At 41.1% G+C, this 15,664-nt stretch overlaps 1 protein-coding gene and 2 non-coding genes across 5 annotated transcripts in view; 2 read left to right on the forward strand and 1 right to left on the reverse strand.

The window, feature by feature from the left end:
* Nucleotides 1-5,833: 5,833 nt before the first annotated feature.
* Nucleotides 5,834-5,907, reverse strand: trnaf-gaa (transfer RNA phenylalanine (anticodon GAA)). Its single transcript has one exon. It is a non-coding gene; the product is annotated as a tRNA-Phe (tRNA).
* Nucleotides 5,908-6,708: 801 nt separating this feature from the next.
* Nucleotides 6,709-6,781, forward strand: trnar-ucg (transfer RNA arginine (anticodon UCG)). The gene has a single exon. It is a non-coding gene; the product is annotated as a tRNA-Arg (tRNA).
* A 351-nt stretch (nucleotides 6,782-7,132) lies between these two features.
* Nucleotides 7,133-15,664, forward strand: part of nhej1 (nonhomologous end-joining factor 1) — a 30,121-nt gene continuing 21,589 nt past the window's right edge. Inside the window, exons 1-6 of one of the 3 annotated variants that reach the window (XM_076880144.1) lie at nucleotides 7,133-7,226; nucleotides 8,101-8,218; nucleotides 8,532-8,745; nucleotides 8,884-9,105; nucleotides 9,188-9,326; nucleotides 11,715-11,773. In XM_076880144.1, the coding sequence (XP_076736259.1) occupies nucleotides 8,557-8,745; nucleotides 8,884-9,105; nucleotides 9,188-9,326; nucleotides 11,715-11,773 (609 nt within the window). In that variant the 5' untranslated portion in view covers nucleotides 7,133-7,226; nucleotides 8,101-8,218; nucleotides 8,532-8,556. The remainder of the gene's footprint in view (nucleotides 7,227-8,100; nucleotides 8,219-8,531; nucleotides 8,746-8,883; nucleotides 9,106-9,187; nucleotides 9,327-11,714; nucleotides 11,774-15,664) is intronic. The other 2 variants (XM_076880143.1, XM_076880145.1) reach the window with 2 other exon arrangements.

Below are 15,664 nucleotides of genomic sequence, written 5' to 3' on the forward strand. Positions count from 1 at the left end.
TGGGCGTCATCAGGACGCTACAACACAGAGCGAACACCATCCCCACAGACACAGTGACCAGGGAGGCAGAAGAACGGCACATCAAGAAGGCCCTGAGTAAATGTGGTTATCCCAGCTGGACTTTTCTCAAAGCTGGAAAGGCACCTAAGGAAAGCTCCAGCTGATCCAGGAGAGAAGGACGACCGCTGCCCAAGTGATCAGCCTGTAGTGATCCCATATGTGTCAGGAGTATCGGAACAGTTGAGGCGCATTTTTTCCTCTGTGGCTTTTAAACCCAAAAACACGCTGCACCAAAAATTGGTCCACCCCAAGGATCGGGTCCCCCGACACAAACAGAGTAACATAGTGTACGCTGTTAAGTGCCAGGAGGATTGCCAGGATTTATACATTGGGGAAACCAAACAACCTCTGGCGAAGCGGATGGCACAACACAGAGGAGCTACCTCGTCAGGCCAGGACTCTGCAGTCTAGTCACACCTACAGGCCAGTGGACACTCTTTCAAGGATGAGGATGTGCACATCCTGGACAGGGAGGAACGCTGGTTTGAGCAGGGAGTCAAGGAGGCCATTTCCGTGAAAAGGGAAAGACCATCTCTGAATCGAGGAGGGGGCCTAAGGGTACATTTTTTCGCCATCTTACAATGCTGTGATTGCAGCCATTCCCCAACTCTCTGTGAATGGTACTCATGGCCATTGATCAGTGGGTTTTGGTCAGTGGTTGTTGGTCAATGGTCATGAGAATTTGCATAATTAAGATCAAGGAACTGACCTCCCAGCCCGTTGTTCCTTCAGTGGGCTGGTTTCAGTCATTATGCAAATGTATGTTTATATGATTTGGGGACACCGGCAGTCACTTGGATGAGTGATGAAACGTCTCTCCCACAAAACGCTACGTCCAGATGAACAGAATCAACTTTTGGAGATTTACTTTCCTGGATGATGCATCAAGACTTCTTTCACAGAAGAATTCACATATTCGTGGGAGGTAGCCTGTTCACAGAATAGAGTCTAAACGAGCTCTTACTTTCAGGTACAGTACAGTATATAGAGACGAGATGACGAGGCTCCAGTTACAGCAGTGCAAGAACACAAACAATAAATACAAAAAGAGTAAGACAATAAATATACACTTTATGACTAGTGGTAAAGGGATCAATAACAATTTAAAATTTATAATTTACAGTTTGATGATTTAAAGTCTCACAGACAACCCATTGAAAGGGGAGGGGGGGGGGGGGGGCGGCTGCTTCCAAATAGAGCACATTTCATTCATAAAGTTGTAAATCCAAGCCCATTATGTGTTCATGATTTGAATCCTGGGTTGTGTGAAATCCCAGAAATAAACCCTAGACAAAGCCAGAGGGGGTGTTCGCCCAGGGCACCAAACAGGCTAAGACCGCCCCTGAACGTCAATATTACAGGAGACCCACACACCCATTATAAACTGACACTACTGAATAAATTAATATACCATTAAAATGCATCAAAAAGTTTACATTTACTTATCTTTTAATGAGATATAGATATATCAATGTTTCTGTGTTACTTTGTGCTTGTATTTTATTTTTAAACTATTTTATTTTTAAATGATTTACCATTAAATCATTAATTTAATTTTTATTTTTAAACTGATAAAACATATTGACAGAAACAAACTTCCATGCCTTATTATGTCCATTTCAGTTAAGGTTTTAAGCATTTCTGAAATCTCACTAATAAGTCACACAGCTGCACAGGATTCAGAAGCACCCATCTGACGTGGCCATCGAAGCATTTTTAAAAATTATTTTATTCTCCCATCACTCTCCTCTGCTGTTTGTAGCTTCTTAAACAAGCAAGTGGATGCTTTCCTCCAGCTGTTTGAAGACCCCTTCAATGTTTCTGTGCTAATGAAATGCTATTCCATATGTCATCAGATCTAAGGCTTCGTTCACACTGCAGGTCTTAATGCTCAATTCCGATTTTTTTGATCAAATCGGATTTTTTTTGTCTGGTTGTTCACACTACAAATAAAATGTGACACCAAATGCGCTCTAGTGTGAACCAACCATTGGTGTGAACGGTTCACGGACCTCAAAGTGGCCCGCATGCGCAAAAGAAGACGTCACACATAACGCGGTCTGTTTACGGAAGTAAAAATGGCGGCTACAGAGCTAGTAGGTGTTGTTGCAACAGTCTAGCAATTTCTGCACAGACTCACAACCTCAGTTTCTGTCCATTGACTCGCTCTTCATGCTTTCTCGTTTGTCTTCTCCGGCGCTGATGGCGTCTGTCTTGTGTCAGTGACGTAAAAGACGGATTTAGTGCGACGTGACCATTCAAATAGCAGTCGCTTTCTGAAACATCAGATATGTATTCGATTCAGTACCACATACGAAAGTGGCCCAGATCGGATATGAAAATACTGGATTTGTGCTCTTCAGAGTGTCCGACCAAAAAAGTCGGATTTGATGCGCTTTCGCCTGCAGTGTGAACGTAGCCTAAAGACCTCTTCATTCAGTGCACATGTCTTTTTGCAGCTGTTTTAAATGTAGATGAGGAAAGTGTTATACATATTTCAGTTGCAGCACTCAAGTCTTTAACCACAGCACTGCACACGACTTCAGATTCCCCCGAGGTGGCATTTGTTTCTTTTGGTAGAATGGCACTAGAATGGTCCCTTGTGACTGATATTGTAAGAAATACATGGAAATCATACATAAGAAGAGCAATGTCGCCCTCTCCTGGTTCAACTAAACCCGGACACTAAGATTGTGTATGAGTGACACAGACAGGGTGCTGTTATGACTTTATACACTTTACTCTTATTTCAATTTATCATTACAATTATCTGTCTAAGTCTTATTAAATAAATATGTATTTTTAGAAAAACATGTTCTGTTTTCCTCTGATGACCAAAAAACTGGCAACTGCCCACCTTTAGAGTCTTTCTTATAGCCTCATAGAGGCACACTTGTCAGAGATCATACGAGACATAACACGTGTTAAATATGTCAAATCTGATCTGATGTGAAAATTGCATATTTAATAAAACCATGCAAAATTTAGATGTCATAATGTGAATATATATTGTAGCTATGCTACAATCATAGGCCACTTTATTGGATACACCTATTTCACTGCTCATGAAAAGAAACTGAGGCTAGAATTCACACAGGCTCATCAAAAGTGGACAATAGAAGAAATTGATACTGATTTAGTGATGGCTGCTTCTAGCAGGATAACACACCTTGTCTCGGAGCTCAAATGATCTCAAACTGGTTTCTTGTTGAATCTGTGCCACAACAAGTTAAGACAGCTCTGGAGACAACATCAGGTCCAAACTAATGCCAGTGGCTAATGAGTGTGTATGGACAAACATACTGGGTAACATCCACATCCCACCTACAGGAGCTGCTCAGCCATGAAAACCTATGCCACAAAGCTCCTGGCTCACTTTTGTGTCCTTATATTAATGCCAGACGACATTTCCCCAGCAACCACATGGTTGCACTTTGGGCACTGTGAACTGCCCATTGTGGGCCCCAGTATTGCTGTGAAATGTTGGGCAGACTGTTTGATCTGAGCAGCGTACCCACTGTATGCCCACACATCCAGTACTCCCACTGACTGGTACAGAGTGTGGACCAGAATGTTGTTTATGATTAAAGCTTCTTTTAGCCACTCCCACAGTTTCAATAGCAAAAGTGACCAATTAAATGTCTGAGAGGTAGAGGAACAGAAACCACAATATCTACTCTGCAGCCCTACAAAGTATGATCAAAGTTCATTCAAATCTTTTCCAGCTGTTGTGTTTGCAAACAGAATGAAGCACACGCTAACAAACACATCCGCTCTTTGATGGAGGTGACTATGATTCTTACAACTATAGTGTGTATTGATAACATATAAAAAGTATCCTATAAAGATATAAAATATCACGTCACATCTCTGCAAGATCAACAGATTGATCTTAAGTTCAATTCACTAATAATGCTATATAGAGCTATTTAAAACTATACAGTTTATTCTTTTACAAACCAGAAACAAATCATAAACCTTTGACTAAACATTTAAAATAATTTTACTGAACAATGAAATGAATAAAACAAATGTACTATATCCCCATAAATAAAACAAATAATAACTCAAAATAGTGGTCAAGCATATTAAAATGTGCTTCAACAGGGCAGATAACAAAAGCCTGCACTCTGCACTTGTTTTCACGGCATTACAAACTTCTTAACGTACGTACAAGGTGACATTTAAATTTCGCATGATTTTGTTAAATATGCAAAGCTTATTCTACACAAAAAACAAAACCATCAGCATGTTCACACAACTGTATAATCAACCAATCAGATGGCAGCAGCTCAGTGCATTTAGGCACTTGACAAGATCCAGATCCAGATATAAAATATCATTAGAGTCCGTTTTTTTTGTTTTGGTTTATATATCATGTGGCGCAAATGGGAACCTGAAGTTTGTTTCCGGTGCTGTGGTTAAAGAAAGTGAGCTCCACACTGGGAAAAACATGTTATTTTTATCTGCATTTGAAAGAGCTGGACAGCTGTGCTGAATGAATGACATGACAAAGTATTTTTTAAAAAAAAAATCCACATGGCTGAAAACTTCCACGTGTTGCTCACTTTAACGTGACCACTCTGCTAGCCGAGTGAAGCTACATGCACATTTACATTCCCGTCTCTTACTCACCATCACGGACAGCCTGGTGACAGCACAAACTTTAACGGGGTTTTTAAAATATTCCGTGTCTGTGACAGCAGTGGACATGCAGGCTGGACGTGACCTCTCCCTGTGTTTCAAATCCACACGGTCAGCGCCGGTGTGTTTGTGTGAGGCGGTTGCTAGAGAGTAAATGTTTCTCACATGTTTTAATATGCATTCAGTTAATATAAAGCACATTTTTCTTAATGATTGATCACTTGAATAGATAAATAAAACTTTGTTTTAACTATTTTAGCTGCTTTTCACTCAAAATCATTACTTCATGTGAAGAATTTTTTTTTCAGTCCACCCCCAGTTTTTTTTCACATGTGTAAACACAACACTGGTTCCTCCCTTGAGTTAGGTGCATTTTATAACAAATTCTTTAGTAATCAATAGATCACTGTGAAGCAAAAAATGGAAGACAGTCTGGCCCCTTGGAATGAAAGTACAGATAAATGAGGGGTGGCTTTTTGCACAGAACTGCATTTTTTTTTTAACTATAAGAGAATTTATTAGAAAGAAAGTGTACTTTATTGATCCCTGTGGGGAAATTCCTCTCAACCCATTCACTCAGTGAAGCAGTGGGCAGCCATTGGGCACAGTGTGTAGGGATGGCACCTTGCTGAGGGGTACCTCAGGGTAGCTGTTCAGGGGAATCAAACCCCTGACATTCCAATCATGGGGCCACCACTCTACCTACTGAGCTATCCCTGACCCTAAAATGTTATCTAAAGGACTCTTTTAAGAATGGGATTATGAAACTTGTTTGTTACCCAGGAAACGCTTAAACAGCGGGTATGGCGATTGAACCCATAACCTTGTGTGTTATCAGCACCATATTCTAGTTATCTGACTCGTGGCCTGAATCGTCTGATCTGAAGCCAGCTGTAGAGTTCAGCTGATGAGCTGTGCAGATAGAGGTTGAAGCAGACATTTATATTCCTTGTCAGCTGACACTGCTGTTATTGTTTTTAGGAAAGCCCGTGTTAGGTATAAAAGCACTTATGTGGAGTATTTCTGACTTCTTTTTTGCTATTTCTTGTTAATGAAGCCCAATTGGTAATAAGAAATGTGCTCAAGTGAACTCAGCTACTACATACCTGAGCTCACTCATGCACTTTAGTGGCCAGTATGGGGCTTGAACCCATGACCGTGGCTGTTTCAGCACCATGCTCTACCCACCTGAGCTAACCAACCTGCACGAAGAGTGGTCAAACAACAGTTTTTGTTTTCCAGGATTTCACTGAACAAAGACTAGTGGATCTATTCTGGACCTCCAATCAACTGAGACTACTAAAGATGCAAAACCAACATAAATATCCTTTAAAGCCTTAGTTTTGTTTTCATTCACAGTTTCACGTCACATTTGTTGGACATGCTGCGCCAACTGATTTAGACAGGAGTCACAACCTCAAGAGCTGTAGCAGAAGGGCTGTAGCTACATCGTAAGGTTTTAAAAACTGAGCTATAAAACGTGCTGCCGATGAATAGTGGTAATAAAAACCGCGAGAGGCCAACAGTGATCACTGCCTTTTTTAAGGGGCTTGTTCAGATTAAATAGAACAAGATACAAAGCATTAAACATGATAAAACACAACAGCCTTAATAAAAGCAGAGTAATTTGGACCCGGAAGCAGGGTTCATACATCATCACTTAAAGACTGGATATCCCACCTTCTGTGAATGTTTTAATGCAGTACAGTTGTTATTATTAGCACTATGGCAGTTAAAATAAATAATATTCATATAAGAAATAAAATTGTCTTGTGTAAACTGTATATGGTGTTAAATAGGCCTATACTACTGTACTTTAATGTAGGTCATAAGGGTGGTACTTTAAGAGCCATGTATTTTATGAGGTGGTACTCGTTGTGAAAAGTTTGAGAACCACTGTTGTAGAGAGTGATAAATGAGAGAAAAGTGACACTATTTCAGATAGTGAATCACCAGGACTTCCAGCTGACGTCATCTGGCCTCTGTCCAGGCTACGTTATCGAAGACCATGTGGCCTAATGGATAAGGCGTCTGACTTCGGATCAGAAGATTGAGGGTTCGAGTCCCTTCGTGGTTGGTTATGCGTTTGCTACAGAGAGTCTTATGTGTCGGTAAATGAGGGAAGGAGCCAATCTACCATTACACATTAATGGCCGATTATAAATGAGGAACGCAGTTCGGGACTGATGTCTAATCCGCCATACTGTTTCGTTGTTTTTTTTTTTTCTTACAGAAAAAGGAATTTCAAAAATATGCACATTAAAAAATCCAAAATATAAAACTTGATAAAAGCTAATACGAAACATTTAAATTTCACTGTTATGAAGTATATTAAGTGTTTAACGGGTGCATGAAATAAAAAAAAATACTGGTAACTTTTAAGAGGCTGAGTTTTATTTATTTATTTATTTCGAGACTGGCGGAACCTTTTAAAAGCGCCGCTGTTTGTCGTCGGTGTTGGAATTCTTAACTGTCAACAGGAACCGACTGCGGAGCAGCAGCGTGTGTTGTTGTAAGCTTTAGTACGTTTAAAATACCGTTTTTCTCAGTGTCTCTATGTGTGTTAGGAGCTGTCGGGTTAGAATAACCGAACTTCACTTTAGCGCGTTTACAACTGTAGAGACACAAAAAATTAGCTTAACTTACACCTTGAGTACCAGACCTTGAAGTCTGTCAATTCAGAGCTAAAAGTGAAACATTTTGTAGTAAATTTGTTTCTAGTATCGTGTAGATTGTTGCCGAGTTAAAAAATTTGAACTATCGATGTAAACTGAAGTTTGTTATAAACTAAATATTCATTATATTTTATGAGAAACGTTGAAACCTAAAAAATGTTCGATTTTTAAATATAGTTTGGTTTTCTGGTCATTTGTTACTAGGTTATACGCTCAAAAGGGTGAGAAAAACCACGTCTATAATCCCTTTTATTTTATGAATACACCTAGCAACACACATTTCTTTTTAACACTCGTGTTCAGTGTCTTTATTTTTATATTTTTCTTCATGCTTCGTCTTTGATTTCTAACAATGATCGCTGCGTGTTTAAGTCTCTGGAAATGCTATGTTAATTATAATACAGGCTAGATGGTTACCGAGTTAAAGAGTAGCTGCTACTCATGTGTGTATGCTCTAAAATAACACGATGACTCCTACCAGTATGTGATAAGGAGCAGTGGGATTTTAAATTCCTAATTTTTTGAACGGAGTTTGGACGACACAACCGAGAAAACCGCTGGCATGTGCGTCCACCGTCCTTTCGGTGTAAACTGGTGTCATAAAGTGACTGATTTGGTGTTTTTGAGTTTTCTTAATGATCCTGAGTCAACCTCTGTGTTGTGTAGTGTGTTTCTAATGACTTACTGACGAGAAACACTCGACTTCCTTCCCCGAAAACAGGAGCTGCCACTGCGGTCTGAACCTCCTGCAGTGCTGTGATTATGCGGCCAGCTCTGCGTCTATAAAACGCGGCTTCAGCAGAGCTCAGCCCAGGCTTTTGGGGGCGCATTCCTCGGAGGTGAGTGATTAGAAAACATTTTTGATATAAAATGAAATTAGACCATGTGTTCACTGGCATTCACTTTCAGAAACAGCAGCTCCTGCTTGCTTTGACCGACAAATATGGCTACGAGTCCTGTGATAATAGGTGCTTTTATTGTGAAAGAAAATACTTTGCTGTTGTTTTAATTACTGTTTTTAGTGCAACCCTTTTTATAATATCAAAGCAACATTTTGTTGTAAGAGTTGGAATACGAATAATATTAATAATAATAACAACAATAATGCTAACAACAATAATGACAATACAACATCTCCACCCTGCCTTTAAGTAGCTCTTTCGTCCTGTTTTCCCTGATGGAGGGAAGCGGAGCACCTGCTGAGGACATCCTCTTCCGGCGTCCCTGGCTTCCCGTGAGCATCAGTGGGTGCCAGCTCCTGGCCAAGAGCTGGTTCGGTGAGACGGCGTACCATATCCTGCTCACCGACATGCACTGTGTGTGGGAGGAGAGGATGGACACAGCAGTCATCCAGAGCAGAGCACATGTATGCACAAATGTGAACAGATAACCTGCGAGGCCTTGTGGAATTTACTTAGCAGGAAATCTTTATTCTTACTGTTCTTAAAAGCCAGATGAGCAAAAACCCGTGTTTGATGAATACATTCTTGTTCTCCATCATCAGGAGCTTAACAGGCGTTTGCGAGCCCCAGTAAAAGCCTTCTTCACTCACCTGTGTGAGGTGGTTAAGCCCTGCCTGGCGGGAGTCGGCAGCCAGACTGAAAACGAGGTTCAGATCTCTCTGACGAGACAGGAAGACGGTAGCATCAACATGAGGCTGAAGAGCGAGCTGGCAGGACTCCCTTTCTACTGGGAGTTTCACTGCACCCCTGCACCAGTAGCTTTGGTACGTCCTTACCTTTCAGATTTCTTTTTTAAACCCTAATCGTGGCGGCTGGGCTGTCTGACTGTTTTGTGTGTTTCTTCAGGTGTGCATTCAGCTGGTGCGCCCCCTGCTGACGATGAGTCGCCTGCTGCAGCGGCAGGTGGAGCAGCTGGGAGGTCTGCTGGTGAGGAAGGACGCTGAGATCCAGGACTACAGAGAGAATGGAGCCACGCTCAGCAGAGGTACAGAGGCTGTGCCAGGCTGCCTGCACATGTGATGTGACAATAAAAAGTGATTTGATTTGATTTGATTTGATTTGTTTGTAAGGTCGCAGCATTTCCAGCAGCACTTCCTTGTCTGTTGTAATGGGATTGTGATATGCACCTGGTGAAAGCTGGAGGAATCCACCATCACATTACCCACTGGTTTTTGGGCTGGTGTGTTGAAGTCGGAAGCAAACATATTGGTTAGCAAGCTGCGCTGTAATTAATCTAACAACATCTAAGCAAAATGCAGAAACAGTGTGTGGACAAACTAAATACGCAGATGGGGGCAGTGTCCAAATTATGGGGTGCAGCCAGTGTGTGGGCCTCACTTGTACTGTGTTGGCCCAAGAGCTGAAGTGAAACAGAATGTTAAAAAAGAATGAAAGGTGTCCACTGCAGTTCCTGGTGAACTCTCAAATTGAGAAATGTTTGCACCCTTTCCTTTTCCAGCTCATTTGTCAACCAATCAACATTCAGTGTATGCGCAGTTTAACAGCATACTATTGGGTTTTTACAGGTGTGTGTTTGCGTAACCCGGCTTGCAGACAAAACAAGTATACGTAACAGCCAGGTGCTGCTAATCAAATGCATTTGATTCATTGCTCATTAGCGAGTGTGAGCACCTGTAAAGAAGCAATAGCAGGAACAGTAAGGAACAGCAAGAAAAAGATAATCCACAAGTGGAAAACATTCCCTCCAAGGTCAGACTGTGCAATGCTCAGTGAACTTGTAAAAAACAAAACAAAACCCAAGAGCTCCATCTCAGACTGTACGGTTGGCACGGTGGAGGAAGGGGTCATGATTTGGGCTTGTTTTGCAGCCGAAGGACATGGGCAGCTTCAACCATCTCCTCTGTATACCAAAGTATTTTGGAGTCAGGTGTTAGGCCATCTGTCCGGCAGCTAAAACTTGGCTCCGACTGGGTCATTTAACAGGACAATGATCCACAGCACAGCAGCAAATCTGTAACAGAATGGTCCAGTGCTGAGGTGGGGGCTGCTGTAAATAAGAGTTGGGCAAAATTCCTCCATAATGATGTAAGAGACCGATTAGGTCTTAAACTAAATGATGCCTTTTTTATTCACTGTGTCTGCATTTTTGTTAGTTTTTTTTTCTACTGAATAAAGAATGAGTTAGTGTGATGGTTTGTGTGTTGTTGTCCATCAGAGCTTGTATTTATCTAATTTTAAGATCTGCTATGGACAGGTCTTAAAACAAAGGCACATTAATTCATATTTAAATTTGGTGTACAGTGCAATTTTGTGTTTTCTGAAGTCTAGTTTTTGTTTTTAGTTAAATTAAATGTTTTTTAAATTTTTTTCAGTTTTAGATTTATTTTAGCTTTAGTTCACCATGATAAGCTCAGTCTGTACCTTACACCAGGCTGTAGTTGTCAGATAAATGCGTTAATCTACTCTACAAGGGACCGGCAACACAAACGCTGATGATCACATTCAGCCTCCATGACTTTGAACCTTAATATAATTTAATCACCTGAGTTATAAAAAAACCAAAATCACCTTTGCACAGCTATCATGAACTCGAAAACTGTTCATAGAGAACAAAATGTATTTTTGCAGTTTTCAAACTCTGTCCGCTCTTTGGCTACTCAGGTTAAACATGATACATAAGTCACTTAGATACCTTCAAAAAGTTATTGTATGTTATTTTTATTTGTTCCTAAGTAAATCAGTTTGGCTGAGATAAGTTATAGTTCTCACACAGCTGAATAAACATCAAACAGAAAACTGATTAAACAGAAGTGTGAGATGGTAGAGTGAATGTGAGTGTGAATGGTTGTCTGTCCCTATGTGTTGGCTCTGCGACAGACTGGCGACCTGTCCAGGGTGTACCCCGCCTTTCGCCCTATGACAGCTGGGATAGGCTCCAGCACTCCCCGCGACCCTGAAAAGGATAAGCGGAAGCGACTGGATGGATGGATGGATGGATGGTGAGATGGTAGAGAATTTACTCCAATGTCCTGTTATATTTTACGGAGCAAGGAGTAGACGGCTGAGTTTATTAAACTCCATTGAGACAGCTGGTGACGCAAATCTGAAGGCTAGACCGTCCCATTTCACAGCCTCGCACTTCCGGCCTTCTCGGTTTTCGGAGGATCCGGCCTTCGCGGTGTACTTGAGCCGAAGGATGCAGCCCCTGAATTGAGATACAGCCTATGGGTGCTCACTCATTTGTGGAGCCATCCTGTAGTGGACATTAGCGGAAATGCAGTTTTTGGTACCTCCCCATAGGTTGCTAACTGTTTAGCAGTGCTTTAACTGCTTTTGTGACCCCTCAGTCTGATCACTGTGGAGTGTCATGATATCATGATTATAATCCAGATGTGTGTCTTTTTGAACCCAGAACGGCTGCAGACAGATGTTTTTGAGGAGCACACCCACAGAGAAGACTTCATTGCAAAGGTGAGAGGTCTCACACACACACACACACACACACACACACACACACACACACACACACACACACACACACACACACACACACACACACGGAAAAGAAATCGTAAAAACTTATATGATTTCCTCATGAAAGTGGCCACTTTCTCATTACTTTCATATATTGTTTTATTAAGTATCCAAAACATACAAGTTTCATTTATATAATTTTTCAAGGGCTCTTATATCTGTTTTCACTCTTGTATGCTTTTCATACAAGTTTCACACAAGACAGATACAAACTTTATAAGATTTATATATATCTTTTTCATATGGGACGCACGCACGCACGCACGCACGCACGCACGCAGCCTATAGTTTGAGCTCCGTTCCTCGTCATTAACCTGCTGTGGTGAGCTTCCTTGTGATAAACCACTGCGGTCGCTGGAACTTGAGCCGTGTGACGTGCTCAATAATCGCTGTGTGCCACTTCCTGCCAATCAGGATGAGGTGAGGTTAAGTCCCCGTGTGTGTGTGTGCGTGTGTACACTGTATTCAGGTGTGGAATTTTTCATCTCTTACTATGCTGACCTCTGACCTCCACTGTGTGTGTGTGTGTGTGTGTGTGTGTGTGTGTGTGTGTGGGGTCTGGGTTTTCAGATGCACCTGTTGAATTTTTCAGGACGGATACGACTGATTATTTTTATATTTTTATTATGTTAACACTTCAGTGTGTTTTTCACACAGTTTCCATTTGAGTTTTGATACCCACATCCCTGCTGCCTTGACATTTGTCCACCTTCAAATACACTAGTCATACTGTATGTGGTAAAAAGGAAGAAAGCAAATCAATAAATATTTAATTTTAAGGGACAGACTGAACCATTAGGTTACAGCTGGTTGTGTTACTTTTTTTTGGATCCAAATGTTTCAACCTTTGGATGTCTCAGACATTTAAATGTCTTCTGTGTTACAAACAGAGCAGTACTCAGACAAAAAATAGCTGAATAAATGTATTATTCCAGTTCATTGTTTGTCAATTATCCAACCAAAAAACAACAACAACAAAAAAAGTGTCTGTCTGTCCTTTCTTCCTTCACGGGAACTAGAGTCGATCAAAATATCTATATATAAGATAAGATAAGATAACCTTTATTAGTCCCACACGTGGGAAATTTGTTTTGTCACAGCAGGAAGTGGACAGTGCAAAAGTTATGAGGCAAAAATTAGAATACAATAAGAATAAATACAGTACACAGCTGTACAGAATAGAATAAAATAAAATACTATATACAGTAGAATAAAATAAAATAAATATACAATAAGATAAAAATAGAATAAATACTATATACAACTGAGTAAAAATACAACGATGACAGAAAGGATTATTGCACTTAGTATTATTGCATATGTATGGATGTGTGTGCTTGATCAGTTAAAGTCTTTATTATGGAGTCTGACAGCAGTGGGGAGGAAAGACCTGCGAAATCTCTCCGTCCCACACCGTGGGTGTTATATTGTTATATGATTGATACAGACGCATTAAAATGTGTTCAGAATTTCCAAATCACTGATGATTCATCTCATAAGACATGACCCGCTGTTCTCCTCTACATAAAGTGATTTTTCAAATACTTTTAACCTATAAAAATCAGCCCTGTGTTTACTTGATGTTGGATCACCACTAAAGTTTGCAGTGGACTTGGTCATATTTACAGAGGTACCTACACATGTGGGTTTTTACAGGTTTCAGTCGTGGTAAAAAGGATGTTGCAGCATCATGACTCACTTTACTGCATCCTCTGATTCGATTTACAGTAGCAGCAGCGTTGTTGGCCATTACAACTAACTGCTTCTTATGCACACAGACGTTTCTGTTGCACCTTAAATTAATATCTGATGCCTACTTATCATCTGAAAACGAGCACCATCGAAATCCATGTGTCCCGTTGTAAATCCTTAAGACCAATCAGTGTCCATTAGCTGGATTATCAGTGTTTTATGGGCTAACTGCGGTGTGTAAGGAGACGTCCTTGGATGACTTTAGCGATAAGTGGACTTTTTTTTTTTTCTCCCTGAGCTAATGTTAGCTGGTGTATCTTAAGTAAGGTTGAGGTCCGGACTTTGACTGGATCATTGCAGCACCTTGATCCTTTTATGTTCAGATCATTGTCCTGTTTCATGACCCAGATATCCTCACATTTGACTCTAAAATACTTTGGTATACAGAGGAATTTATGGTCAACTCAATGACTGCAAGGTGCCCAAATCATCACCCCAGTACTGATATGCTGTGTTTGGTCCACGTTGTTACCTTTTAGAACATCTTCCAAAGAAAGTCTAAGTATATTAAATTAAAACTTCCGCTTGCAGCTTTTCAGGCAGTATTTTGTGCATTTTACCTTAAACATCTTCTATGTATTTATTTATTTATTTCATTCTATTTGTTGGACCTTCATCCCTTGTGCGTATGCATGGTCTGTGGAAGTTTTTACATTTGTTCAAACAAACTGTGGTAAGAAAATACAGATGAGTCACAGATTTGGTCGAACATTCATACGCGCAGTCTATCTGTGAATAAGATCCACTGTCTCCAGAGGTGTTAAAAGATGCCTTCATGTATGTCGTGGGGTTTTTATAGCTCTCGGGGAAATTTCCCGTCTCAGGTGAGTGTGCGGGGAAGATGCTGCAGGGCTTGCTTGTGTGTCATCAGGTTGTTTTTGGGGAGGGAAGCAGCCTGTTTGTTGATGCTGTTTGTGTAAAAGGACAAACCAGGAAAGAATCACAGTTTCATTCGGTGGAAAAGCTCCAGGTCAGGTACGATTATGACTCATGGAAAGTTACATCAGGGTCACAGTGGAAGCTCTATTTTCTGCTTTTTAAAAAAATATTTTTTCTGGGCAATCAGTGTTGAGCCAGGCTGGGTGAAGTGGACAGTCAGAAACCACAGAAGAAGAAGAAAAGTGCTGCAGTAGATCAAAGTCTTCTTCTCTCATGGCAAATTACACCGGGCTGCGACCAGGCCGCCCTCAGACCAAAGTCCAAACTGAAATAAAAGTGTGTCTGGGAAAAATGTTGCCGCGATGCGTCAAGCAGAGAATCACACACGCGATGGATAGACTGCTATTTGTGTGTGTGTGTGTGTGTGTGTGTGTGTGTGTTTAGCATGTGTGTGTAGTATTTATCTATCAGGGTCAGGCTTTTGCATACCTGTACGCGTGCATGTCCGTGAATGTGCCATCCCTGTGTTGTGTTTGTGTCGGCATCTCTATCTCCATGAGAACGTCCACTGCAGCCCATCATACTTATATTTAGTTTCTTTTTTACTCTCCTGATGTCATGGCGTCAGCAATCTTCTGTAGCTCTCTGCCAGATAATGAATGAGCCCATTTCCAAAAATGTCACAGTAACAGACGGATCAGAGCTGCAGGTACAACACACAGTCTGTATTTGTGCCCTGTTGCTGTTTTTAAAAACAAAAAACAACCCGGCTTCAGTTTCAGCTTCAGCTTTTCTTCCTTGAACTTGAACTTCTTTGACATTTACACAGTTATTTACGTGCACAGTGCCAACACAGAGCGGCACAGACCAATATCTTCAGAAATCATCCGCCTCATCACCCTCTCCTTTACCGTTTCCTCGTGTGTGTGCGTGTACCATTTATGGCCTCTGGTTTCCCACATTAAGGGGAGTAAAGGGCAGAGGGACAGTGAGAGGGAGACGATGATGACAGGAACTGTAGCTTTTATTTTCTACTGCAGCTTTCCATGCAAAGCCCCTCCCCACTCGGTCACCACACAAACACCCCACCCAGCTCAGGTCAACATTTACATGGGTGGAATTAGTCTGTGCTTCCCACTGATGTACACACACACACACACACACACACACACACACACACACACACACACACACACA

The sequence above is a fragment of the Maylandia zebra genome, linkage group LG23 (assembly GCF_041146795.1).
Source record: "Maylandia zebra isolate NMK-2024a linkage group LG23, Mzebra_GT3a, whole genome shotgun sequence".
Classification (NCBI taxonomy): Eukaryota; Metazoa; Chordata; class Actinopteri; order Cichliformes; family Cichlidae; genus Maylandia; species Maylandia zebra.